We start from the raw sequence: 26836 nt of genomic DNA on the forward strand, positions 1-26836 counted from the left end.
TGGATTTCAGACTTGGATGAGGCCTGTAGCCCCTTTGCTTTGGCCAATTTCTCCCATTTGGAATGGCTGTATTTACCCAATGCCTGTACCCCCATTGTCTCTAGGAAGTAACTAACTTGCTTTTGATTTTACAGGCTCATAGGCGGAAGGGACTTGCCTTGTCTCAGATGAGACTTTGGACTGTGGACTTTTGAGTTAATGCTGAAATGAGTTAAGACTTTGGGGGACTGTTGGGATATATTTCACTGTTTTGAAATGTAAGGACATGAGATTTGGGAGGGGCCGGGGTGGAATGATATGGTTTGGCTGTGTTCCCACCCAAATCTCATCTTGCATTCCCATGTGTTGTGGGAGGGAACTGGTGGGAGGTAATTGAATCATGGTATTAGGTCTTTCCCATGCTATTCTCATAATAGTGAATAAGTCTCACAAGATCTGATAGTTTTATAAAGAGGAGTTCCCCTGCACAAGTTCTCTTTCTCTTTGCCTGCTGCCATCCATGTAAGATGTGACTTGCTCCTCCTTGCCTTCCACCATGATTGCGAGGCCTCCCAGCCACATGGAACTGTAAGTCCATTAAATCTCTTTCTTTTGTAAATTTCCCAGTCTTGGGTATGTCTTTATCAGCAGCATGAAAACAGACTAATGCATATATTTTCCCTCTTAACAGAAAATCACATAGGCACACTGTACTATCAAACACAAGTTATTGCCTTAAGTATTTAGTTAATATCCTCAGATAACAATAAACACTAAGTTTATTCTCTTAGCATAACCTTAAGGGTCACACAATTAGGCATAATATTATTCAATTTTATTTTAGAATTTGGACTTCAACACCCTGTATATTATAATGGTATTGTTGGAATTGTCTGAAATTAGCTGATGTTTACAGAATTCTGCCAGAACTTGATTTTATTTCTCCCCTATATGCAGAGAAACATCTGAGCTATCACTTATACTTGTATAGGAAACATTGATTCTAATTACTTGAGTATTGTATTTCCAGCTTAAATGTCCATATAGTAGTGGCAAACATTTTGCTAGTGTAATGCTTTGGTAATCAGCCAAAAGAAATTTAGGTCAATCAAATGGAAGAGAAGCTCAACAGACGTTTCTAGGCTGTCATTTCCTTTTATGAAACCAAATGTATAAATTCGGAGAGACCTATTTGGGATTTAGTTCCAGCCCCCTAGATCATTACTGGCTCAATTCCATGACTTGTGTAAAGCCTTTTTCACCCTTCATCATCTCTACTTCTTCATCCCAAAGTAGTCAATGTTATACTTGATCAACAATGGCCTACTTTTTTTTAAGTACTAGAGGATTCTTAAGGTCAAGTCTTGAAGTTGGAAGTGCTCGATTTTTACAGCTATCTTTACGTTCTCACCTATCCATTTTTCATCATCAAGGAATGATAAGTTCCACATAAGCAAATTTTCCAGAAATTTCTGTCAATTTTTGCCTCTTTCACTGTGCCTGTATTTGCATATTTCTCTTGCTCTTGCAAATTGCTTCTAATCAGGTGCTTCCCGTTTGCAGTGGCTTGAGTAATCAGATAATCAATCTTTTTGGAATTATTCATAGAATAAGAGCAATCAAGGTCAGAGTCAAGGCCAAGTCCCAGTCAGCTTGTAGGGTGCCCAAGTTATTTTATACACACACACACACACACACACGTATAAATTTACAGACTGAATCTTGCTATGTTGCTCAGGCTGGTCTCGAACTCCTGGGCTCAAGCAATCCTCCCACTTCAACGTCCCAAAGTGCTGAAATTACAGGTGTGAGCCACTATGCCTGGCCACTATTTTACTATAATGTATAAAGTCTCAAAGTTAGACATTGTACTTGGGGAGATCATCCAAGTGGCCTGGCCATTTCAATATCAGTAAATCATCTGTTTCATTCTGCAAGTATTTATTGACCCAAGATCATGGTTTAACTTAGTCAGACTCACAAGACTGTCTCGCTCTATCAGCTCAGGCTAGCCGACCTCTTGACCCTTTCCTTGGGTGACTCATCCTAAGTTTTCTGTCTGAGGCTCAAGATGTAACTTTTCAGCCTCAGATAAAAACTGCTTTCTCCCCTCACCACAAAGCACATGTCAAGATTTTATCTTCATCCCTCCCTAGGAAAGCAAATGCAATGACACCATGCAGGATGCGTATTTGGGAAGGGAGCCTCCTGGGTAGGTAAGACAGAAGGTAAGGATGCTGAAGGATTTGCAATGGAGAACGTGGGTTTAGGGTACGAGGTCACAGTTCCATACTTCAGTGTGCATCAGATCCCTTGGGATAGTTAATAAAAATTCAGTTTCCTGGGCCCCACTCTTAGAAATTCAGATTCAGAAGGTCTAGGGTTGAAACAGAAAACTGCCATTTTAATTCATAGTCTGGGGAATGCTGATACAAGAGGTCCAAGGACTGCTCTGGGAATCGGGTTTCAAGTGGCAGTACTGCTCACAGAAGGCACAGAGTACACAAATCAAAAGCAGACAGTGATTGGGCCACCCTTGCAAGGGGGTAAGAAGCCCTTGCTCTGATTCTGAGCAGTATTTGTAAGAAAGCCAGAATAATATGCTTGCTAAAAAGAAAAACATCAAAGATGAAATTAAGGAGCCTGTAAATATGAAGTATTGTAACCTCATTTAATGAGAAAATTCTGACAACAAAGAGAGCTATCAGATTCAGTTCCAGATTTGAAATGACACTAGAGAGGGTTTGTGTGTCATCTGGGAGATGGGGTTGAAAACAAAGTACCCAACAAGGGCAAAGGGTTTGGGAGTCTTTAACACATTAATAGTACAAAAGACAAATTTGAACGGAGAATGGGAACCCTTTGATATGGGGCACATTCAGTTTAACACGGTTACTTTATGTCAAGAGATTCTTAGCTCAGAAATAATTCTCAAATGGCATATCTTTTTTGGGGATCCCTCACCCATCTCCCAGCATCAGTGGCCACTGTCTTCTGAGGGTTTAAAGTCCCTCCAGGACCCACACAGCCACCATTTCAAAGGCAGAGCCCCCATAATCCAGATGTCCCCTGCTCCTCCCACCTTTACCCCATTCAAATTCCTGTCTTTTAAGAATGGCTCTATCAGAGAAACAGCACTTGATAAATGTCCCCATGCTACATGCCAACTCCCAAAAATATGAAAAGCAAGTAACTTACTAATCCAAAGAAATGGCCTTTGATGATCATTTTAAATTTTATGGAAGCGGCTTCTTCTCCCCGACCCTCAAATTGTCCTGCCTACATAATGTTTACACTGTCTTGCAAGATAAAGAAGGTTAGTTCTAGCTAACAATCACCAACATCCATTGTTTACTCTGCACTAGGCCCTATTCTAAACCCATTAGTATACTAACTCATTTAATCCTCATATAACCCTAGGAGAGGCATATGATTATTGTCCTGAATTTACAGATAGGAAACTGAGGTGAGGAAAGTTTCCATAACTTGCCTTACAAAGGTTAGCGTGGGATGCGTATAAGGAGTGGAATTGGAATCTAAGTCCAGGTGGTGTGGCTGGAGTTCCAGCTCTTAGTCACACCATCTACTATCTTTAAGATTGAAAGTAGCTGTGGATTTTTCTAAATCAATTGTATCTACATTTTTTCTATGCCAAAGAGAATTATGATTTGCCAATTTTTCTAGACAGCTTTGATTACTCCTCTTAAACTTAGAAAAGAATCACTTTGATGTTCTACTGCCAATTTGCACAACCTCTTTGCTACCACCAGCCCAACATCATCTCCAAAGTGATCCTTACATATTCCTGCTCCATTCTGGATGGTCCAACCCAATACTCAGCCTCAAAATAAAGGTTCTAAGAGTTACTCTGCCCAGTCTCAAGCTAAGTTCCAGTTACGTTTCTCAGGCTAAAGAAAGGTCAGGCCCACTGGTAATTATGTATTGTTAATTGGATCCCTGCTGGTGTTCCTCTAGTTCCAGCCAGGCTCAGCCTTCCCCTAGGCCCTTTCTCACTGTGTACATTGGTGCCCATGAGACTGTAATAAGGGAAACCTGCAAAGCATCAGCCCTGAAAGCAGCAAGGCTGGGATATAGTTGCACTCAAGCAAATGGCCTAAACAAGGGGCTGTTGGCCATGGGGAGGATGGAAGGCTTCCTCAGATAATGCAGCCTCAACCTTCAATTTGGCTAATGCTCATCCAGATGACCAGGAAGAAAAAAATAATGGTGGCATGTGCAGAATGGCTTGACACTAGTAAGGCTGATTAAGAGTTCAGTTTAACCACTCAAAACTTAGTATGTCCCCAGAATGGTCAAAAACAGTTAGTCAAGAGCATGAATAATATTCTACTTCCCCTATCCTCAGCTCCTAATCTTTCCAGGGTAAGATGCTCTACAGGCTCAACCTTGTGAACAGATTTAAAATCAATACCACTGATGTGTTAAAACAATGTTTTTTGCACTTTTAATTTTAGATACTTGAATATACACAAAAGTGGTCAAGATAATATGAGGCCCCAGTACTTATCACCCAATCCAACAGCTGTCAGTCCTTGGCCAATCGTGCCCTATCCACACCCATATCCTCAACCACTCCCTACCAGATATCTTATTATTTCGTTGGAAAATATGTTAGTATGTATCTCTAAAACAGTGGTTCTTAACTGGTGGTGAAGTTGCTCCTCTGGGGACATTTGGCAATGTCTGGGGACATGTTTGATTGTCACGACTGTGGAAGGGGTGCTTTGGCATCTAGTGGGTAGAAGTCAGGGATGCTGCTCAATATTTTATAATGCACAGACACCCTCAGCCCCAACAAAGAACTGTCTCCAAATGTCAGTAGCACTGAGATTGAGAAATCCTGCTCTAAATGATAGACACTTTCTAAAAACACAACCACAATGCCATTATCACACATGAAAATAACAAATACTATTATATTTTAATAAAGCATGAAGTGCCCAGGACAGGAATTAGGCATTTCATGCTTATGGTTTTTATTTGAAAGCTAAAAAGATCTCCATGGGCATGTATATTAAGACCTCAAAGGAGCATTCAGCAGTTAACTCACATGGTGTCAATGAACTCGAGTCCTCAAGCTACTTTGAGAATATCAGTTATGATTCTCATTTTCAGATAAAGCCAGTGAAAGAAGGAGTTCCCCCCTTTAATGTTGCTTTGAGTACCCTCCTCTATCAATCCCACTTCTGTTCATGGAATTTTTTAAATATATAGAAGGTTACAGTGGAGGAAGAAATCAGAAATCACCCAGCTCCACATTCAGCTTTCAGGTAAGTAATCTAGGTCCAGAAGGCTTCCCTACTTTTCCAAAGAACATACAGCTGGTTTTAAAAATAAAAATAATACTAATAAAGGCATTTTTTTTTTCATTCAAAATACAGGATCTTATTTCCATTGAGGCCAATGGGTAATGCATGTGGTAAGACCCAGGACTGAGCAGGAGGGACCCCGCTGGCTGGATGAATGATTTGTGGTGGTAAGCAGTGGTTTGATGGACAGGACAATATGGGAGAAGGAGGGTCCTGAAATCCAAGAACAGTTAAGTCTTCATTCCGATGATTAATATGGTGCTCTCCAATGTTGCTGAGAAAGCAGTGGGAATGGCCAGGTTAGGGTTTGGAGAGAGAAGGGTTAGAAAAAAAAAGTCACGTCCAAAAACGAACAAGACACGGAGGAATTATCCCCACTACACAGTGGGTGATTGAGCACATGCTGTCCTACGTGGAAAAGCATCTAGCAACCTGCAAGCGCTAGGTGATCACGAAGCATTCTTGTTATTGCTGAGAATCTTTAAAAACAATAATGCTGGGAGCCAACGCAGAGAGGTTAGATCAGGTTACAAAGAGCTAATCTGCTGCTTTTAAGGAGGTGCCAATAAAGAAAGTCAGAAATAAATTATAACATCATTCCAGAAACAGAAGTGGAGACCTCAGAGTGGTGATCAGTTCTCGTTTCTCCTCTTTATTGTTTTTGACTTGTTTTGGCTATGAGGCATTGAACTCTCTATTTGGAGACAATTCGCCATTGTGCAGGTGTTGTTAGATTTTCCAAAGGGGAAGTTAAAGGACCTCAGACAATTCCCTCTCCCAGAGTTTTCTGTGGCTGGGGCTTGAGCACATGACCTAGGCTCATCCAATGAGAAAGTTGCACCTAGGACTTTGTGTGTTGAGGGAGACAGGTGTGAGACTCTTCTAGGTGGCAGTAGTGGGGTCAGGAGCCCAGAGGTGTGGGGAGGCCCAGGAGTGGTGGTGTCAGCAGTGTGGCCTTAACCAAAGCACAGTGTGAATTGTTTTGCCCTTGGTCATCAGGCCTGCCCCTGGTTCCTGTTTGTTTTCTGTGTCTGACCTTTCACTTTTCTAATGATTATATGAACTACCTATGTCCTTTCAATCAACTCCTTTTTTTGATTGGGTTATCCAGAGTTGGACTCTATGTTCTATAAATGATTCTGACAGCCAGTGTCATTGCAGAAAGATGATCCTATGGACATGTAAAATGGCTTGAGTTCTGAAAAACAATAATATAGGGCAAAGACTTGCATGGTATCTGTAATACCAGTAACAAGGTTTATTATTCTACATCCACGTGCCAAATCAGCAAATTCACAACAGTTTTCTAAATAGCGATCTTAAGAATTTATCTTGTCTTCTCTGTTTTCCTGAAATCATCAAGCCCATCTTCACAAATTAAAGTTCAGTGTCTATGTGAACAACGTCACACAATCAAGGATAAGGATGAAATCTGGTATAATCATCACATGCAGTTTGCCACTGAGTGCTATAAATACAAAATGTCTGCTAATCTGCTCACAGAGTCTATAAAAGAAAAAGGGAGAGAGAAAGAGAGAGAGAGAGTGCATGCACGTAAAGCCTCTATTCTAGACTATAAGAGTAACACCTCTGTTAACACAAGTGCCTTCCCTTATAAACACTAGGATTGGCTTTCATGCCCTGTGAGTGAAAATATATACTGGGACAATTTTGGAGAGGGCAATAATTGAGAAACAGATCACAAGATTTTTAAATAACTGGATCTAGTTGATTCAATTATTTTATTTCTAGGCATTTTCACAACTGCACAATGATATAAAAATACAATGTTTATACCAGCCAAGGGGAAAAAAAGCTAGAATCAACATAAATAGCCATCAAGAAGGAACTGGTTAAAATATATCTCCATACAGTGGAATACTGTGTAACCATGAAATGAGGAAGATGTATGTCTAATAATACACAGGGATGTCCAAAGTACATCATTAGGTTAGGAAAGAAGGCAAGTGCAGATGTATATTATGATCCTATTTTTTGAAAACAGATTTATTAGTTAAAATGCTTCCACTCACAGGGTTGCTGAGGAGCAAATCAACCGATTTCAGTTATATTTTTATAAGTATAGTATAGTAAACAATGTTCTGAAAGCTTACATAAGGTAATGTTAACATCCTTCTGAAGAATGAAACTGAGAAGGGGTAAACTGTCATTTATTTATCCTAGGCCCATATAATTTTTAGAATTATAAAAAAAATTTTTTAATGCTGTGATTGTACTAAGTAGAAAACATTGATTTGAGCCTGCAGGCTACTCAGGAAGCTCTTTCAAATGGGTAATTGTTACTTATAGTGTGATGAACGGATTATACTGATTTAGAGTGATATTTATTTGAAATACATTATGATTCTGATTTTATGGGACTAAACTATAACTTCTTGATTTTTATGATGTTTTAAGATTATCTTGGTAATTTCCATGGTGAATACTAATGGCCAAAGATTATCTCTGTGTCTCTGTTCCTTTTGTGTTGAGGAACCAATATGGATTCGAAGTTCGAATGTGTATGTGAATCCCGACCCACTTGAAATCTGAACAGAATAAACTGGTGATTCAGAGATGGTTCAATATTAAACACTGATAGTGTCTAACTAGTAATCAATTATTTTAAACTATAAAGAGGACAGCAAACTTCTATGAATAAAGCACCTTTAAAGAAAACATTTCTGGCATGGCCTTACGTAAATACAGAAAATCTCCTTAACTAAAATATTATTAGGGGCCGAGCACAGTGGGTGACTCATGCCTATAATCTCAGCACTTTGGTAGGCTGAGGTGGGCAGATCTCTTGAGATCAGGAGTTCAAGAACAGCCTGGCCAATATGGCAAACCTCATCTATACTAAAAATACAAAAAATTAGCCGGGTGTGGTGGCATGCGCCTGTTGTCCTAGCTACTCAGGAGGTTGAGGCACGAGAATCGCTTGAACTCGGGAGGCAGAGGTTGCAGTAAGCTGAGATGGCACCGCTACACTCGAGCCTGGACCACAGAGTGAGATTCCGTCTCAAAAATGAAATACAATTCAATAAAATAAAATCTCATTAGGGACCTGTTAATGACTACCTATATCACTAAACTGTTGAGGGATATTTAGCAAGACAATGAAGGGTGTGATCACCATAATGACTGCAGGTGCTCCATTTCAACTCAAGGACTTTCAGGTGATATCACCAGGTTTCAGAGTGAGCTGACCCTGTCATTGTAGTACCAGGGTTACACACCTTTTACCTTAAGTTACAACAACTAGAGAGCTCTGTCTTCCCCTTCAGGCCACCTGTGTGACATCACACCTCAGATCTGTTCTCAGAGGTGTACAGCTCTTGATAGTCAACCTAGACAGGAATGACCAGGTCTAAGAAAATGCTTCTCTTACAGGAGATTCAGGAGTGACAGATTACAGAAATGCCATTACCCTAAATAACGCATCTTGGCTCGAAGGCAGTAGCACTTCAGATACTCTATGGATGCCTTCTGAATTTAAAATCAGACAATGTGGTCACTATATCCAAATGTTTTTTAAAGAAAACCTTTAAGGTACTCCAGGTCTAAAGCCCTCACATTCTAAGGAGGCTTCAGAGACTCCTGCCTTCTTCAAGGGTCTAATTTTCAATTGTTGTGACTGAAGGCCAAAACCATTCATGTCTAGAATGGCTGCATGGGTCTTGACCCAAAGTTCAGATCAGTGAGCTAATTTCATAGTTTCTATAGCAGTCGAATTCACACAAAGTGATCTTGGCAGCCCCTCTAGTCAGCGAGTTTTCTAATCCTTCCATAGATGCACCCGCCCCCACCCCACCCCCGACATTCTGCACTGAAAGATGTAATCACAATCTACTGTAACCCTCTGAGTTGGCTTAGCAAGCTCACCCCAGAAAAAAGCTATCCCTCTTGGGCATTACTTGGAAGAATTTTCAACCATGCCAGAACCAAAGTTGTGAGCAGGTGACACTGACATGCTGAGTATTCTGGGAGTTGGCTTTGGCCTTGAAGGAAGATTACAGGGGCCACGTGGGTCCTATGCCACAATTTAAAAAGGAGTGTGGGGGATGTGTCAGGATGAACAGGGAAGAGTAGGGTGGGGAAAGTCAATTATAGCACCAGTAAGAGGGACCTTTTTATGTTCAAACAAGGTTAATGGGAGGAAGTTTGATCCCAAGGTATTTTTAAATATTCATTGAAAAATCAGTACGAATCTCTTTTTTTCCCCAAAAACTATTGTTCCACCAACTTTGTGGGTAGCCAATTACAATCTTAAAAAAATGCCCAAGTATTGAGAATTTTTTCTGGTTTCTCTATAATTAGTTGCTAGGATCAACAAAGAAGAACTTAGGAAGCTTAATTTAATTTTCAGCAGGAATCTTAATAGAATAACAACCAAAAAAAAAAAAATAACAGGGGTGGGGAGCAGAGACAACACAATAGAGAGAGTGCTTTGACCCCTCAGCATCAAACAATAAAGCAAACAAAGGCGCTTGGAGCTGGTCTGGCCCTGGCAGACAGCCATTTTTGTCTTTGAAGCTCTCAGTGATCTTGTTGAAATACATCTTCAAAAACAGGAAATTGTGTGATTTTGATTTTCTGGCAACCTCGCCCTTTCTTGTGAACTGCCAACCAGACCATGAGCTATTAACTTTGATTTACACTAAAATAGGTTGGAGGCAGAAACAAAAGTATTTCCTTCTCACTTAAATCTCAAGATTTTCAGAAGCAGTTATAAAGCTAGGTCATTTCTGCTCATTAATGTCCCCAACAAACATTCCTGAAATGAGGCCTGTATAAAGGATGGAAGTGCATTTAGCTTTAGTTTTGGTTTGCAGCTAGAATGGGGAGGAAAATTCACCTTGATGAGAGTAGAAAGTGGTGACGCTTTGCATGAAAGTTGTATACATAGCTCTTAAAATTCAGTGGGTGATGACGCATATACTACGTAATTAATAATTCCGGTAGACACTTCTGCTTTGTCAGAACACGAAAGCAAATGAACATAGAAATGGAATGGAATGTCTGTTTCTCCATCTTTACATCAGGGGAGTTGACCTAGAACAGTGGTTGACAAACCTTCTCAAAAGGACCGGATAGTAAATATTTTTTACTTTGCTGGGCAGGTGGTTTCTGCTGCAACTACTCAACACTGCCACTATAGTGTAAAAGCAGCCATAGACAATAGAGAAAAAAATGGGCATGGCTGCGTTTCAATAAAACTTTATTTACAAGCATAGGCAGCAATGTAGATTTGGCCCAGGGGTCGTAGTTTGTTGATCCTGGTCTAGATTATTACACTTCATTCTCTCTGTGAAAGTATAATTTTGAGAGACAGAAGAGAAGAAAAAACACCAGCTTGTTCTTTCTCTCTCTGTGACCACTGATTCCTTTTCCTCAACTTATATTCTAAAATGTCCTGGCCCTGGAGGGAGGAACCCTCTCTCTCCCTGTCTGCCTTTATATCGTTTTTTTTGTTTGTTTGTTTTTGTTTTTTGAGACAGAGTTTTGTTCTTGTTGCCCAGTCTGGAGTGCAATGGAGCGATCTTGGCTCACTGCAACCTCTGCCTCCTAGGTTCATGCCATTCTCCTGCCTCAGCCTCCTGAGTAGCTGGGATTACAGGTGCGTGCCACCATGACCGGCTAATTTTGTATTTTTAGTAGAGATGGGGTTTCTCCATGTCGATCTCCTGACCTCGTGATCCACCCGCCTCGGCCTCCCAAAGTGCTGGGATTACAGGCATGAGCCACTGAGCCCGGCCTCTGCCTTCATATCTTTTATCCACTGCAATCTGGTTTCTCCCTACATCACACTTGAGAAACTACCAAAGACCTTGGGTACCCTCGCGATGGTCAAAGCTTATGGTGGCCATCCAAGCCTCAACCTTCTTCATCCCTCTGAGGTCTTTGAATTTACTGAACTCTCCACAACTCTAAAATCTCTGTCCTCTTCTGTCCCTGGACTCAGCTCTCCAGCATGTCCTCCTATCTATTCAGTCTGTTGTGCTGGCTCCTTTTCCTTTATCTCTGCCAGGTTTAGCCCTTTCCAGTCCCAATCTCCGTGAGACCCATTGACCATCTCCTCTCTCATGGTATTTACTTGAGATTGCTAGCCTAACTGCACCTTCATCTGCCCATGTCCCTGAGGTGAGAGTCTTGGAGTTATCTTTAACCCCTCATTTTTGACCTGCAAACTGGTATGTTCCCACATCACCAATTTCCTCTCCCCTCTCCCACACCTTGAGTCAGTCCCTTGTCATCAGTTGGTTGTAAAATGTCCTCAGTTGCCAGTCTCCCTCCACTGAAGGACCCAGATAGTCACTTAGATGATGAAACAAAGTTCTCTTAAAAAATTGAAATCGGGCCGGGCGCAGTGGCTCACGCCTGTAATCCTAGCACTTTGGGAGGCCAAGGCAGGCAGATCACGAGGTCAGGAGATCGCGACCACCCTGGCTAACACAGTGAAATCCCATCTCTACTAAAAACACAAAAAATTAGCCAGGCATGGTGGCGGGCGCCTGTAGTCCCAGCTACTCAGGAGGCTGAGGCAGTAGAATTGCTTGAACCCAGGAGGCGGAGGTTGCAGTGAGCTGAGATCACGCCACTGCACTCCAGCCTGGGGACAGAGTGAGACTCCATCTCAAAAAAAAAAAAAAAAAAAAAAAAAAATTGGAATTGGAAGCTAATTAATGGTCATGTGTGGTGGCTCATGCCTGTAACCCCAATACTTTGGGAGGCTGAGGTGGGGAGATCACTTGAGGTTAGGAGTTCGAGACCAGCCTGGCCAATGTGGTGAAACCCTGTTTCTAATAAAAATACAAAAATTAGCCGGGTGTGGTGGCACATGCCTGTAATCCCAGCTACTCGGGAGAGTGAGATATGAGAATTGCTTCAACCCAGGAGGCAGAGATTGCAGTGAGCTAAGATCGTGCCACTGCACTACAGCCTGGGCGACAGAATGACATTCTGCCTCAAAAAAGAAAAAGAAAAAAAACCCAAAAAACTAATAAATAAAAAAGCTATTTGAAAAGAGTAGGGCAGTGGAATATAGAGAGGTGACATCCAGGGCCACTGCATGACATTGATAAGCTATAGACACATTTTCCTTCATGAAGCCCTTTCTCCATCAAAAAAAAAAATTATATATATAAAATAATACATGAAATAAAAATTATATTTTATGACTCTGGTAGTATAAAGATAATATAATCCATACTGAATTATATTAATATTTTCCCTTGCTATTTTTAAGAGAAATTGAAGTAATTTTGTGGTCCCTCAACTCTGTGCCTAAAGGAGAAGTCAGTCCTGTAGATATTGGTCAGAGGCTGATAAAAGCACAAAAATTCTTTTTCAGAAATCTAATAATGTCAAATATTTCCCATGTTAAGCTGTTTATCCTTCTTTTAAAGAAAAATATAATGTCTACCAACAAGATTAGAAATGTTGATGTGAGTATCGGAATTATAGTTATCCATATAATATAATATTTGGTGACACTATTAGATACCAAAATAAAAATGAGAAAATAAAAATTGATATGCTCTATTTGTGCTTTAATAATAAAATGAAAGTCAGCTATTACTCTTTCGGTTACCACTAGAGAACATATCAATCTGAAATAAAAGCACTCTAGATCTTCCATTCTATAAATCTCTTGAATATGTTACCTCTTATTCCGACTCATTTGATTACTTCATTGGTTCATCCAGCAAGCATTTATTAAGCACAAACCTTATGCCAGAAATTGTGCTAGGTCTGGCAATACTCTGTGTAAGCATGGTACCTTCTATTATAACTGTGACATTTACTGTTATATTAATAGGCCTATTGTGAGATCATTCATAAGTTGCCATTCCCACACAGTTGTCTCAATTATCCATGACAACAAAGATAAGCCATAAGCCATGGTTACAATAATGTGAAAGTGATTAGAACTTCACCTTAAAAGGTATTTTGTGGATCCTTAGTGGGGTTGAGGAAGGTGGGATTACAAGGAAAGGGTACTGGTATGTCTTGTTAATGATTAGGCTTGAATGGCACATCAATTCCATTCAATAAGAGCAGGAAAGAGGAACAATGTATTAGGCTTGAGTTTCTCAAACAAGGGGTTTTGAGAAACATAGGGCATTATTAATTTTATATTAAGGCAACCTATTAAGGATCTGAGGCAACTTCTTGTCTTGAGCTTGTTGTTAAAGGTTCAAACTCATAATTCAATGTATGACCTTGTATAATGAGTTTAGTTTTCAAATTTAGAATCTCTCCCTCTCTTTCTCAAGATTGCTGGGAGGAACATATGGCCATGTATATAATGTGCCTGGCACAAAGGGAACACTCATTGAATGTCAGCTCTTCATTTGCTGGAGCCAATCCAACATGTAACATCAACAGTTGACTCAGATGTACTCTGGGATAAATGGTTGTGCAATTGTCTGTCTTATACAGGCCATGGGCACACAGTGCACAAAGGAGATTACTTTGGTTAAGAAAGCCCTAGCTAATCAAACAGTTACCATAGACCACGGTGTGTCAATCTCAACACTGTTGGCATTGGGAGCCAGATAATTCTTTGTGGTGGGGCTGTCCTGTGCATTGTAGGATGTTTAGCGGCATCCCTGGCTTCTACCCACAAGATGCCAGTAGCACCTCCATCCCTAGCTATAAAAACCAAAAATACCTCCAGACATTGCCAACTGTCTACTGGTGGGGGGTGGGGGAGTGGAATTACCTCCAGTTGAGAACATCAACTTAGATGATAACCTTCAGTCCTGGAGACCTGGTAGCTTGTCCTGAGAATCAAAGGAAAGAAGGTGAGTGAAAATGAAATTACCTGGTGGCTTGTAAAGTCCAAACCCTGGAATTCTCAGTGCTGCATGCACTTTTCTATCATCTGGGGAGATTTCACCATCCTGAGACCCAGGCCAAACTCCAACACAGTTAATCAGAAACTCAGTGGGTAGGATGGAGGCAGCAGTGTGTTTTGAAATTTCCTGAGTGATTCCAGGAGACGCCAGGGTGAGGCCCCTCTGCTCTAAGCTGAGATGTAATTCTCAGGACTGGGTGGTAGACTTTGCCATTTGATGAGAGGGTCTGAGCCTATGTCTCTACATGTATGCACAGCATTAATTCACATATAGCAAACACAGCATTTGCTGACGGCACACCATGTGCCAGTCATGGTGCTGAGTGCTGGAGAAGCAAAGTTGACAAAGAACTGCCCTTGAAGGAATTATAATCTGATTGGAGAGAGTCTTGAAAAGCCCATTGAGAACGGCCCTGATAGAGTCTGCACAGAGAAGATCATAGGTGAGCGTATTTGTGCAGAGTACATCAGATAAGCCTTTCTGAAAGACATGAATGTTTTAATTTACTATTAAACAGCTGGAGCCTAGAATTTGCTGCTTCATTTGAGTATAAACTTTTGCTAACAGTCTAAGAATTGGAGAAAAGACTGAAATGTAAATGAACATGAAGCCCTCAAACATCTGGAGGATTATCAGTAGAGAAACTTCCATCTCCTGTGCTACCAGCCCTGTCTGATAAATGAGCAATTTGATTGGCTATTAGAGCGTAAATCACTAATTCAGGCTACAGAGTATGGATGTATATAATCTTTAACCCAGTGATCACATCTTAGATTTCTAGATGTTTTCAAAATGAACAATTGCTTTCCAACATTTTATTATTAGAAATTTCAAATACACAGAAAAGTTGAAAGAATTTCATGGAAAACATTCATGTTCCCACCACCTAGATTCCATCATTGACATTTGGCCATACTGTTGTTGCTTATCACATATCCAGCCATCTGTTTGTCCCTCTGTCTGTCTATGAATCCAAGGGGTGCATTTCTTTCAGTTAGTTCTCAATGACAGCAATAAAAGAGCAAGGGTTGCTTTGAAAATTGGTGTTATTTCTACATTTGTTATGAAGCATTATCCTTACTTGTCAGTCGATTCACATAGGGTGGAGTAGGGTGTTGGGGGGTAAGAGGGGGTTATGCCTCCAGTTATTAGAAACCAATTCTCTAAATTACTGTACTTATTCTAATAACTCTTGAGAAATCGCCTTTAAATTTGCTTAAACATTTCCTGTGGTCTTTGTAGATAACCTCCAGTGGGGGAAAAAAAAAAAAATTGAAGTGACCATGTTTGCCCTAAAGGCTTTGGTTAGTTCACAAAACCTGTTTCCTCAGCGGAGAGTTGCTTCAAATAGACTTCCTCCCTTTACAAAGGCTTAATGATTTGTGTATTGAGTTGTTTCTTTCTGAGAGACATCTCACAAATACTCCAGCTGGGAAAAAGAGATAAATTGCTCCATCCGAAAGTTTAAAAGAAGAATTTTTTCAGGGTTTTGTAACTTGGACACTTGGTGTTCTGAAAAGAATGTCTTTGTGCCTATTTAAAATTGCAGAATCCTTTTCAGGTTGTTTCTAGGCGGTTATGCCAAAGAAGTAGCTCTGTAATCCCCATTTGTCTTCACCTGACATCAAATTCCGCTTTGCGATGGAGAATTGTTCCTTGATTTGACATTCTTTTAAAGAAAAATGAGCCGGCATTGAATTCTTAGCTGAATACCAGTAGTTGGTGTATGTGTGTATGTGTTTCCAATTATAGACAGAACCTGGTATAGTACTTTCAGCTGAAATCTTTGATGAAGCATATGAAAATTACATTGATCCAGATGGGATAGAAAGCTGTAAGACTGGTTGCACAAAGCCCTCTGCAAGATTTGTCTTCTTTCTTAATGTTACACATCTTAAGCTCGAAAGAGAGGGAAACCTGAGGCAATCATGGCTTAAAATTGCCCAAGATGTCTCATTGGCTAATTTGGGTACCAAGTAGATTGTGGGGAAATGGGGACAGCTGGTAGTATTTAGTTTCAGTAATTAGGGATTCTCTTTAGGTTATAGAGAACTCTTAGAAATAAAGGTGAGCTGCCTTGTCAGGGGAAGATGGCTTCCAACCCAGCCGTGGAAATAATCGGGCTGGGCACGATGGCTCACGCCTGTAACCCCAGCACTTTGGGAGGCTGAGGCGGGTGGATTGCTTAGCCCAGGAGTTCCAGACCAGCCTGGGCAACATAGTGAGACCTCATCTCTGCAAAAACTAAACAAAATTGGCTGGGAGCAGTGGCTCATGCCTGTAATGCTAGCACTTTGGGAGGCCGAGGCGGGCAGACTGCCTGAGCTCAGGAGTTTGAGACCAGCCTGGGCAACATGGTGAAACACTGTCTCTACTAAAATACCAAAAAAAAAAAAAAAAAAAATCAGCCAGGCGTGGTGGCGTGCGCCTGTAGTCCCAGCTACTCGGGAGGCTGAGGCAGGAGAATTGCTTGAACCCAGGAGGCAGAGATTGCAGTAAGCCGAGATCGCGCCACTGCACTCCAGCCTGGGCGACAGAGTGAGACTCTGTCTGTAAAAATAAATAAATAAAATAAAATAAAATAAAATTAGCCGGGCATGGTGGGACACGCCTGTAGTCCCAGCTACTTGGGAGGCTGAGGTGGGAGGATCCTTTGAGCATGGGAATTTGAGGCTACAGTGAGCAGTGATTGCACCATTGCAGCCCAGCCTGGGTGACAGAGCAAGACCCCATCTCAAAAAAAAAAAAAAAAGAAAGAAAAGAAATGATCACATCATGAGAAATCTAGACATAAAGTCTTTAACTTTGTATATCCACTACAGAATCATGCAATACCCAGTGTGAGAGAATGAAGTAGGATAGGAGAAAATTACCTGCCGCTGCTGGGAGTCAACAATTTTCTTAGATAAAACATAAAAGCACAATGCATTGATAAAAAGGATGCAGCTGGGCGTGTTGGAAGCACACAGGGCATGGGAGGGAGCCTGGGCCCCACCCGCAGGGGTGATGGCCATTCCACCCGAAGGGGCAGGAGTGGCTGGAACGAGCCTGGGGGAAGGTCCTAAGCCCCGTTCACTTGGCCTCCATTCCTTAGGGCAGGGTCCTCTGGCACTCCCCACTCCCGGGTCCTTGCTTCCTTCACCAGGATGAGGAGCTGGAAAATCGTGGGGACAGAGGCCTCAGAGAGCCACCCAATCAGTCCACAGCAGCCATGGACAGTCCCTGAGCGGGAGGGTGTGCCGGCCGGGGGCGTGGCCCTATGCCGCACGCCACCTGCATGCGCACTGAGCCGACCAATCAGCGAGGAGCGCGGGCCGCCAGGCCGGCTGCTCTCGCGAGAACCCAGGAACCAGGCAGTGAGCTTTCGTGGTGCCAGCCTCTTCAGGTCCTCTGAGGGAGCAAGATCAGGGATCCCTCAGGCGAGGTGCCTTCGGTGGATATGCGGGGAAGGCGGGCATGAGGCTCTTTGGGGAAGAGGATGTGAAGGGCGGGGCAGCCAGGCTGACCTGCGAGGAAATGGGCACAGCAGGGAGCTGGAGCTGCCTGAGTGGTCCCCAGGGCCCAGGAGGGTCCCGGAGGCCTGTACATGTGTGCAGCGTTTGTGAGAGGGAGGTTGGGGGGGTCGACATGGGTCCGTCTTGTCTGGCCGCCCATCAGGACGGGATACTTGGGGTGACCAGGGGTTCCCTGGGCGTTCAGGCTAGCTAGTGGGCAGTCCCTGCCCCTGTCAGAAACAGTTGCACACCGGCTCAATCCATGGAGATGGTTGGGGAGATCCTGTGTCACCCCGCGGCCCTCCTGACTACATGGGGTCGCTGGGGAACCCAGGGGCACGGCCAAGCTCTGTCCCAAGGGCACTGCAGGAATCCCGCAGAGGCCGCGGAATTCTGCGAGCTCTGCAGCCAGCCCCAGGGAAGCGCTGGACGGGCCAGGACAGGAAAGGATGATGGCATCTTCTCCGCGTCCCCTCCTGCCCCCACAGGGGACTCGGGGCGCCCTTGAACCCGCGATCCTGATGGCTTTCATTTAACACGCCTCGTTTCCTTAGTTTCCTTAGTGTGTCTTTGTACTCACCAGGTTCAGAGGCTGCCTCTAGCTTCCCAGGACAGCCAGCCATGCAGCCCGTGGGCAGGAAGCGCAGCAGGATGGCTGCCAAGGACCAGTTGGAGGCTCAAGTTACGGTCGCCCAGGAAATGGAGCTTGCGGGTAAACACAGTCCAAGGGGATCTGGAAGAAGGTGCACGCCTGACGGTCTGCCTGCTTTCTGCGCTGGGGGCACACGGGCAGCCCAAGGCCCCCGACCCCTTCGTGGCTTTGGAGTCCACCGTGCGTGTGCTAAGATGCCCCAGGTTTTCAACGCAGGCTCAAGGGCCTTAGGCTTCCCGTGGGAGGCTCCCCCTCATAGCAGGGTTACAAATGCTCTCAAAGCAGCTCTTCTCCATGGGTGCTGTCCTGACATCCAAGGGGTCTGACCTGTGAACGTTGTTTACTGGGACTTGAACCCGAAGGGCTTCCAAATCTACAAAGTCTACAAATAGTACGTTTCTCTACAAAAAAAAAAAAAAAAGAAAAAGAAAAAAAAATGTCCACAACAGCGTATTCCTCTAAAAAAGTTTGTCTTTTTTATTTTAATGCAGGAAAGGCTCCAGTAAGTTATGAGCATGGGGAAAGAAAACCTGTTACAGAGACAAAGAAGGGAGATGTAACTGATGAGCATCAGGAAAGAGAACCTTTTGCTGAAACAGATGAACACGTGGGGTAAAGTGTTTAAGTCACTTTTGCCTGTTGGATAAGGTCTTTAGGAAAAGTCAGCTTTGGATCATGTCATCACTGTTCTGTTCTATGCAGAACATTTCACATAAAACATTTCTTCCCAACAAACATGGCATTTTGTGTAGCATTATGTTAAAATTTTGTTGCAACTTTTTTTTACAGGGTTGATACCAAGGAGCTAGAAGATATTGCAGGTATATTTTACGAGCTATTTGTGGTTTATGAAAATTGTTTTTAACCATACAACTGTTACAGTAGGTTATATGAATTAGTGGATGACAAGACGGTCTTAAATGCCTTCTTCTCATATATAGCATTTAATGTAATCTGATAATTTTTCTTACTTACCTTTTTAATTGTTCATGCAGAATGTGAGGATGCTTCTAATAATGGCAAGAGGGATGGCTTTTCTTTCGTACACGTGGAAATTTAATTGTTTGGGGGATATTAGAGGACATTGGAGGAGAAACAGCTCTATTCATTCCTTTCAGTGTACACACATTAAGTCATATATCAGGTTTTTTTTAGCTTTTACTTTAGGTTTGGTGGTACATATGCAGGTTTGTTACATAGATAAATTGCGTGTCACAGGGGTTTGGTATACAGATTATTTTGTCACCCAGATTATAAGCATAGTACCTGATGGGTGGTTTTCAATCCTCACCCTCCTCCTACCCTCCACCCTCAAGTAGGCCCAGGTGTGTGTTGTTCCCCTCTTCCTGTCTGTATGTACTCAAAGTTTTTAACATGAGCTTTTCATGTTCGTAATTTAGCTATTGTCACAACTTTCTGATTTTGTTTTCTTTAAAGTACCAGGGAAAATTGAATTATCTAAAATGATGATTTTCTATTATTATTCCAGTAATAAATTGTGTAGTAGAAAAGGAAAGACAACCTTTCTACCCAGTGAGAAACATGTAATTGGATCCAAAAACTCATAAACTTTATATTGCCATGTGAAATATTAGTTGCACTGTTATAGGACCATATCTTCAAAAAAGTTTGAGAAAATTTCTGTAGAGACGATGGAGACAATACTCTTATTTTTAAAAAGCTTACTTTAGGCCGGGCACGGTGGCTCAAGCCTGTAATCCCAGCACTTTGGGAGGCCGAGACGGGCGGATCACAAGGTCAGGAGATCGAGACCATCCTGGCTAACACGGTGAAACCCCATCTCTACTAAAAAAATACAAAAAACTAGCCGGGCGTGGTGGCGGCGCCTGTAGTCCCAGCTACTTGGGAGGCTGAGGCAGGAGACTGGCGTGAACCCGGGAGGCAGAGCTTGCAGTGAGCTGAGATCCCGCCACTGCACTCCAGCCTGGGCGACAGAGCGAGACTCCGTCTCAAAAAAAATAAAAAAATAAAAAAAAAATAAAAAAAAAATAAAAAGCTCACTTTAATTTTCAGCTCTTCTATAGTGATAATTCATACAAGCAGTATATTTGGAAAACTTTGCTCTGCTTGGTGGTGACAAAGAGCTGGTTTTGTGAGCTTCCTAATACATTGAGCGTTATAGATGGATACCATATGTAAAAAATATTTGTATTATGGTGCAGCTCTTCTATGATTGCCAAAAACTATTCTTATCAATTGATGGTAGATCTCTGATGTGAAACCATGTTTGGGAAAGCATTCCTTGCAGTATTACAGTTTTCTGAAACACCACACTATGGGTAAAAATGTCAGATAGAAAGCTCTCAGAAAATATTTCAAACGTGTTTTTGAATGTATTTCTTTATCTGTTTAAACCTAAATGTTTATACCCATGGACATTGCTTCTTTTATTAAAATACAGTTAATAGCATCAACCACGAGATTGATTAAAAATATTTTGCTTATTGTGTATTATTTCTACCCTTTTGATGGTCTTATTAAATAAGATACTTTTTTGTGCTTTACATAATGAGTTGTGACAGTATTTCACAGAAATATGTCCTTTGATTTGTGGGACATTTTATAAATGTAGAAATTAAAGTCTGTGGCTGGGCGCGGTGGCTCACGCCTGTAATCCCAGCACTTTGGGAGGCCGAGGCGGGCGGATCACGAGGTCAGGAGATGGAGAACATCCTGGCTAACACGGTGAAACTCCGTCTCCACTAAAAATACAAAAATTAGCCAGGCATAGTGGAGGGCGCCTGTAGTCCCAGCTACTCGGAGGCTAAGGCAGGAGAATGGCGTGAACCCAGGAGGCGGAGGTTGCAGTAAGCCGAGATTGTGCCACTGCACTCCAGCCTGGGTGACAGAGCGAGACTCCATCTCAAAAAAAAAAAAAAAAAAAAAAAGAAATTAAAGTCTGTGTTTGTAACCCTTTCTGCACACTTGAAAAATAGAAACTTGCCGGGCGCAGGTGGCTCACGCCTGTAATCCCAGCACATTGGGAGGCCGAGGCGGGCGGATCACGAGGTCAGGAGATGGAGACCATCCTGGCTAACACGGTGAAACCGTCTCTACTAAAAATACAAAAAAATTAGCCGGGCGTGGTGGCGGACGCCTGTAGTCCCAGCTACTAGGAAGACTGAGGCAGGAGAATGGCATGAACCCGGGAGGTGGAGCTTGCAGTGAGCCGAGATCGCGCCACTGCACTCCAGCTTGGGCGACAGAGGGATACTCCGTCCCAGAAAAAAAAAAAGAAAAGAAACTGTTTTAATTATTTGCTTTTTTTCATCATCCGTCAATTAAGTGATTTGCTGTTATACCAATTGAAATTGGAATACTAATATTAATACCTGAAAGGTTTTACATGAAGTGAGTAAATCTTGCTTTGTAAATTGATCTTTGCATTTTACATTTTAAATGTCCTTCTGATATTGCTGAACCATCAAGTCACATATTGATTTCAATATATGCAAAGAAACTACTTTTCAACATGAACTTTTAATGCATATTCATTTACTATCTAGCTGACATTAAAGAGGATCTTGCTGCAAAGAGAAAAAGGAGTGAAAAGATTGCAAAAGCTTGCAGTGAAATAAAGAATAGAGTTAAAAACGTTTTGAGAACAATGCAACTAAAAAGGTATGATTGTTGGCTTTTTTGCATCATGATATTTATATCATTGGCATCTACATATTGGCATCTCTAGTGAAGAACATATTTTACTTGATTGTTCCCTAAGCAGGTAAGTTTCTTTAGTTTTATAACCTCAGTTTAACAGAATTGAGAGATATTAGAAGCCAATGAAGATGACCTCTTTTTGCCTTCCAGATAAAAATAGTCTTCCTGGGGCCGGGCGCGGTGGCTCAAGCCTGTAATCCTAGCACTTTGGGAGGCCGAAACGGGTGGATCACGAGGTCAGGAGATCGAGACCATCCTGGCTAACACGGTGAAACCCCGTCTCTACTAAAAAATACAAAAAACTAGCCGGGCGAGGTGGTGGGCGCCTGTAGTCCCAGCTACTCGGGAGGCTGAGGCAGGAGAACTGGCGTGAACCCGGGAGGCGGAGCTTACAGTGAGCTGAGATCCGGCCACTGCACTCCAGCCTGGGCCACAGAGCGAGACTCTGTCTCAAAAAAAAAAAAAAAAAATAGTCTTCCTGTAAAATTAATGTTTAGCCATTTCTAGAAATATGGTAGCTGAATATAAGATAAATGTCTTCAATGTTTAGTCTGTAGATTCTTAACAATATTCAATTATGTAGAAAGGGATAACCTTATGTTGTAAATAAGTTATTAGTTAAACTGTTTTCACTATTCCTTTTATGAAATCATTGTTGTGCCAAAGTGGAGAAATAGTTAAGTGAAGTATTTCTTTTGGGAAATCTTACGGGATGAATGGCTACAATATTCTCGAACCTACTTATGAGAACCCATATGTTATTTAGTAAGAAGAAATGAAAAGTAAACTGCTCTTGGAGAAAATGATTATTTCTGGGAAATTTATAGTGCAGTAAACCCTCCTTAGTCTTCAACACGTAAAGAATATAAGATAGCTGCTCTAGTAGTCAGTTAGGAAAGGATCCTTTCAGAATGAGAGTAACTCATTTCACCTTTTCCCAAAAAGATTTCAGCTGCTATTACTCCCTTGCTACTTTATAGTATAAACTATGTCAAGTCAGTTTTGGTTTGAATAGGATTAATTTTTTATCTCTCTATGATGTATGACCTTGTTACTTATTATGTGTTATAGGCAGAAACGTGATTACAGAATTTCTCTGAAGTTGCCGAATGTCCTTGAAGAGTTCACCACAGATGAGCAGAAAGATGAGGAAGGAGAAGGAGAAAAGGAAGAACAAATTGTTGGTATCAGGCTTAGCTTTATGATTTACCTATTGTATCAATGTCTCAGGGAGTAATAGTTCATGCAGAAATCCAGCGAAGAAGGAAGAGAGCATGAGCCCAAAGAGGGGGCCCGTTAGTGGACTCATGTACCAGGGGAATATAATTGCCATGCAGCATTAGGGGTCCAACTGAGGTCAGCATCATAGCGATTAAGAAGTTAAAGTGAGCCCAGTTGGCATATTTGTACAAGAACAGCTGTAGGGTTGGAATTTCCCGGGTTGGGGTGTAGCCAAGCATGTTGATAGAGGGAGAGTTGGGCAGGGCATAGACACAGGGATGGGGTTATGATGACTAGCTGTGGAATTTCAGCTGGGACTGAGTTACCTGAGCACATGGGGGTGGGACATTGGGCAGTGAAAAGTGCTCCATTCAATAGGCATCAGGTCCTGACAGACTCCTGAGCTGTAGTACTGAAGTGAGTGACCTACAGTGGCAGGAAGGTAGTGGCTATATGTTGGGAAGATGGAGAAACAGCTGATTGCAGTGGTCAAGGGCTGGGACTCTGGAGCCCCACTGCTTTTGATCCAATTCCAGTTTGACCATTGCTAGCTCAGGAACCATGGGCAAATTATTTATCTCTGTGCTAAAGTTTCTTTATATACGAAAGGAGACATGGTAAGAGTACCTACTTCAGAGTTGTTTGGAGGATTAAAGGGTTCCTATGTAACAGGTTTATTTAAATTTTTCAGGATGCGATCTGGCTCATGGTTGCTGTTTATCAATGCTATTATTAGTATTATGTAGGTATTATGGTCATTGGGAACGACAAAATTTAGGGGATGACTGTGTGTGCCACGTAGTGGAGACGAGAACACTGTTGTTGGAGATTAGGTCAAGGTGCAGAAAAACAGTCATTAATGGAAGGTTCATCTATGTACATATTGAAATGACCAAGATTTAATACGTGTTTAAAATCTTAATAAGAAAGAATGTTTCTTAGTTAATTTCTGTATAGATCTTACCTATCTGTGGTCAACAAATTATAGGGAAGGTCATCAAATACTCTTCATTTGAAATCAAGAATTGGGACGTGCATGTTGAGTATGTACAAGAAAGAAAATTCTTTACTCCATTACTGATTAAAAAGGTTATCGTTTTAGCACATGAGTGGTGAACACAATTGTTTCAAATTTGGTCATAAACGTTGTCTAAAATAAAGTGTTCACAGGTATTGATTTAAAGAGTATTTCTTTAATGCAGAATTATGTTTTGTAAGTATTAAAATTTACCCAATTTTAATCACTTTTTTGTTTTGTGCTTCTAGAAGATATTTCAAGAGCAACAAAAGAGGTGGCAACAAGATAAGAAAGGAACTGAAAGAGATTGAGCCATCACACGAGCAATTCACAAAGGTCTGTTCTATTTGGTAACACAATATATTCTTATAAAATACAACACATGCACAAAAATAGAAGACAGTCTGCTTGTTTCTGAATGTATGGAAAGATATTTTGGTTATAAATTTTGAATTACCATTTTCACTTTGAATGTATTGTTCCAGATTTAACATAATTGGTAAATGCAGTAACATAAAACAGTATTTTTAGGATTCATGAATAGTTTTGTGGGAGTTATTTAGAACAGGAAAAGGTAAATTGGAAATTTTATCTAGAAATATACCTCTTGTGTATAAAAAATTGATACTTTATGAACACATTAATGAAGACTTTATTTTCAGTTTTTAGGAGATCAGCGACAAATCTTTGGAAGGCAGAAAGTCCATAAGTCCTTTTTAGATGTCTTTTTCACTTGTGTTGTTTCAAGAGTTTTAGTTAAATAGGAAGTAGGCAAATGTAACTACTGAGTATCTCTTTTATTTTCTGCTGTAATGTAGGAGTGTTTTATGGCATATTCACTTTCAAAATTATTAGTGACTAGTAATGGTTTTACATAACAATTTGTAATAATAAGGGATGGTTCAGATGTACAACAGAATGGGAAAGCCAGCAGATTATTAACACGTTGTGAATTGTGAATTATCTGCTGTCGTACAGCACATTAGCAAATTGTCATCGGACAATGACCTCTTCTTCATGTAGATGTATATTATTTAGGAAACAATGGAATTCCTTTCTGTGAGGTAAGGTATTCTTTTTAACAATCTTGTGAAAAGACATGTTCATATGTCACTCCTCTACACTAACTGAGATGTGTTAAATAAACTGGGAAAGAGTTTGAAAATAAAATTTTTGAGCAACTTGAGGATTATCTATACACAACACAGTTATTTATATAGAAGTCACAAGTGGAGAACATGTTACTATAATGTTCCCCAGAAACCATTTATTAATTGGTATGAACTTGAGACTAGAAAAGTTTTCCTGTCAATGTTAATGCTACATGTTACCACTTAGGGTAGGAACTTTGGTGTCATCTTGGACTCTTCTGAGTCCATTATCTTTCCCATGCAGTTATCATGAGGCAAGTTTTACCTCTGCAATGGTCCTTAAATTTCTTTTTTTAAATTGCCACTGAGGCTACCCTAGTTCAAGACCTCATTCTTCCTTGCTTGTACTATTAAACTCTTTTCTGAGTTCTCTCTTCTCTTCTGAGCCACCTTTCATTGATCAGAAATACTATCTTCCTAAAACCCTTCCCTTCCAAAAATGCTTCTAGCCCTTCCCTCTTCCCAGCCTGTCAGTGGCACCCACATGTCAGTTCTTAGATATTCAGAGACTCTCCCCTTTACATGACCCCCTCTTAGGCTTGTTTTGCCGCCTTCTGTCTTTCTTCTTGCCTCTCCGGGTTGACAGCCTTCTCTGAACGTCCTCTCCATTAATCTCATGCTTTGTTCATGCTCTTCCCTCACAATGCTTTTTAAATCTCTTTTTTTCTTGTTTTTGACCGATTGAAATCTTTTGCCAACTAAGTTGACATCAGTCTCCATTTTTGGCTACATGTCCGAGTGAGTTGCCCTTCCATAGCAGTTAAATAAGTTTTGTTATCAAGTTTTTTTTATTTGTGCATTTCCTCATGTCACAGGAATATGAAAGAGATTGTGTGTTCATTTTTTACATCTTCCTCAGCATTAACATACCACATTTTAGGGAGTAGGAACTGTTGAACTGTTTGCTGAGGGAATAGTATATATTTCAAACATAGTTATGTTTTCTCTAACTTGATGAGGTCATATCACAGACCATTGTATCCCTTCAGTGGAAACCATGTTATATGGACTATTAGTGATAACAAATGGGTCACTACCTGGTGAAAAAATACGGTATTTCATGATGTAAGACTACCAGTCTTTTTCTGTTTTTGCTCCATCTTGACCATAACATGTTTATCAAACCATTTTCTTCAAGCAAAGTACATGACTGTTGGACGTGCTATAATAATATTTCACTGAAATCTGGTATTAAAATATTTAAGTATTTGGAGCTCCATGTATTGATTACAGTTTTTAAATTTGAAATAAGGGGGCGGGGCACAGAGGCTCACACCTGTAATTCCAGCACTTTAGGAGGCCGAGGCGGGCAGATCACGAGGTCAGATCGAGACCATCCTGGCTAACACGGTGAAACCCCATCTCTACTAAAAACACAAAAAATTAGCCAGGCATGGTGGCGGGCGCCTGTAGTCCCAGTTACTCGGGAGGCTGAGGCAGAAGAAT

The 26836-nt window shown here is 41.3% G+C and overlaps 1 protein-coding gene across 6 annotated transcripts in view; it reads left to right on the forward strand.

The window, feature by feature from the left end:
- The first annotated feature begins 572 nt into the window (after positions 1-572).
- The window catches only part of FAM9C (family with sequence similarity 9 member C), a 34947-nt gene continuing 8683 nt past the window's right edge, over positions 573-26836 (forward strand). Inside the window, exons 1-9 of one of the 6 annotated variants that reach the window (XM_031660532.1) lie at positions 579-5270; positions 5382-5476; positions 18251-18379; positions 18811-18931; positions 19109-19140; positions 21847-21961; positions 23072-23180; positions 24488-24575; positions 24909-26656. In XM_031660532.1, coding sequence (XP_031516392.1) covers positions 5464-5476; positions 18251-18379; positions 18811-18931; positions 19109-19140; positions 21847-21961; positions 23072-23180; positions 24488-24550 — 582 coding nt within the window. In that variant the 5' untranslated portion in view covers positions 579-5270; positions 5382-5463 and the 3' untranslated portion in view covers positions 24551-24575; positions 24909-26656. Of the gene's footprint in view, positions 5271-5381; positions 5477-16914; positions 17598-18250; positions 18380-18810; positions 18932-19108; positions 19141-21846; positions 21962-23071; positions 23181-24487; positions 26657-26836 lie in introns of those variants that run through there. The other 5 variants (XM_031660531.1, XM_031660530.1, XM_031660534.1 and 2 more) reach the window with 5 other exon arrangements.

Source organism: Papio anubis, chromosome X (genome assembly GCF_008728515.1).
Source record: "Papio anubis isolate 15944 chromosome X, Panubis1.0, whole genome shotgun sequence".
NCBI classification, from domain to species: Eukaryota; Metazoa; Chordata; class Mammalia; order Primates; family Cercopithecidae; genus Papio; species Papio anubis.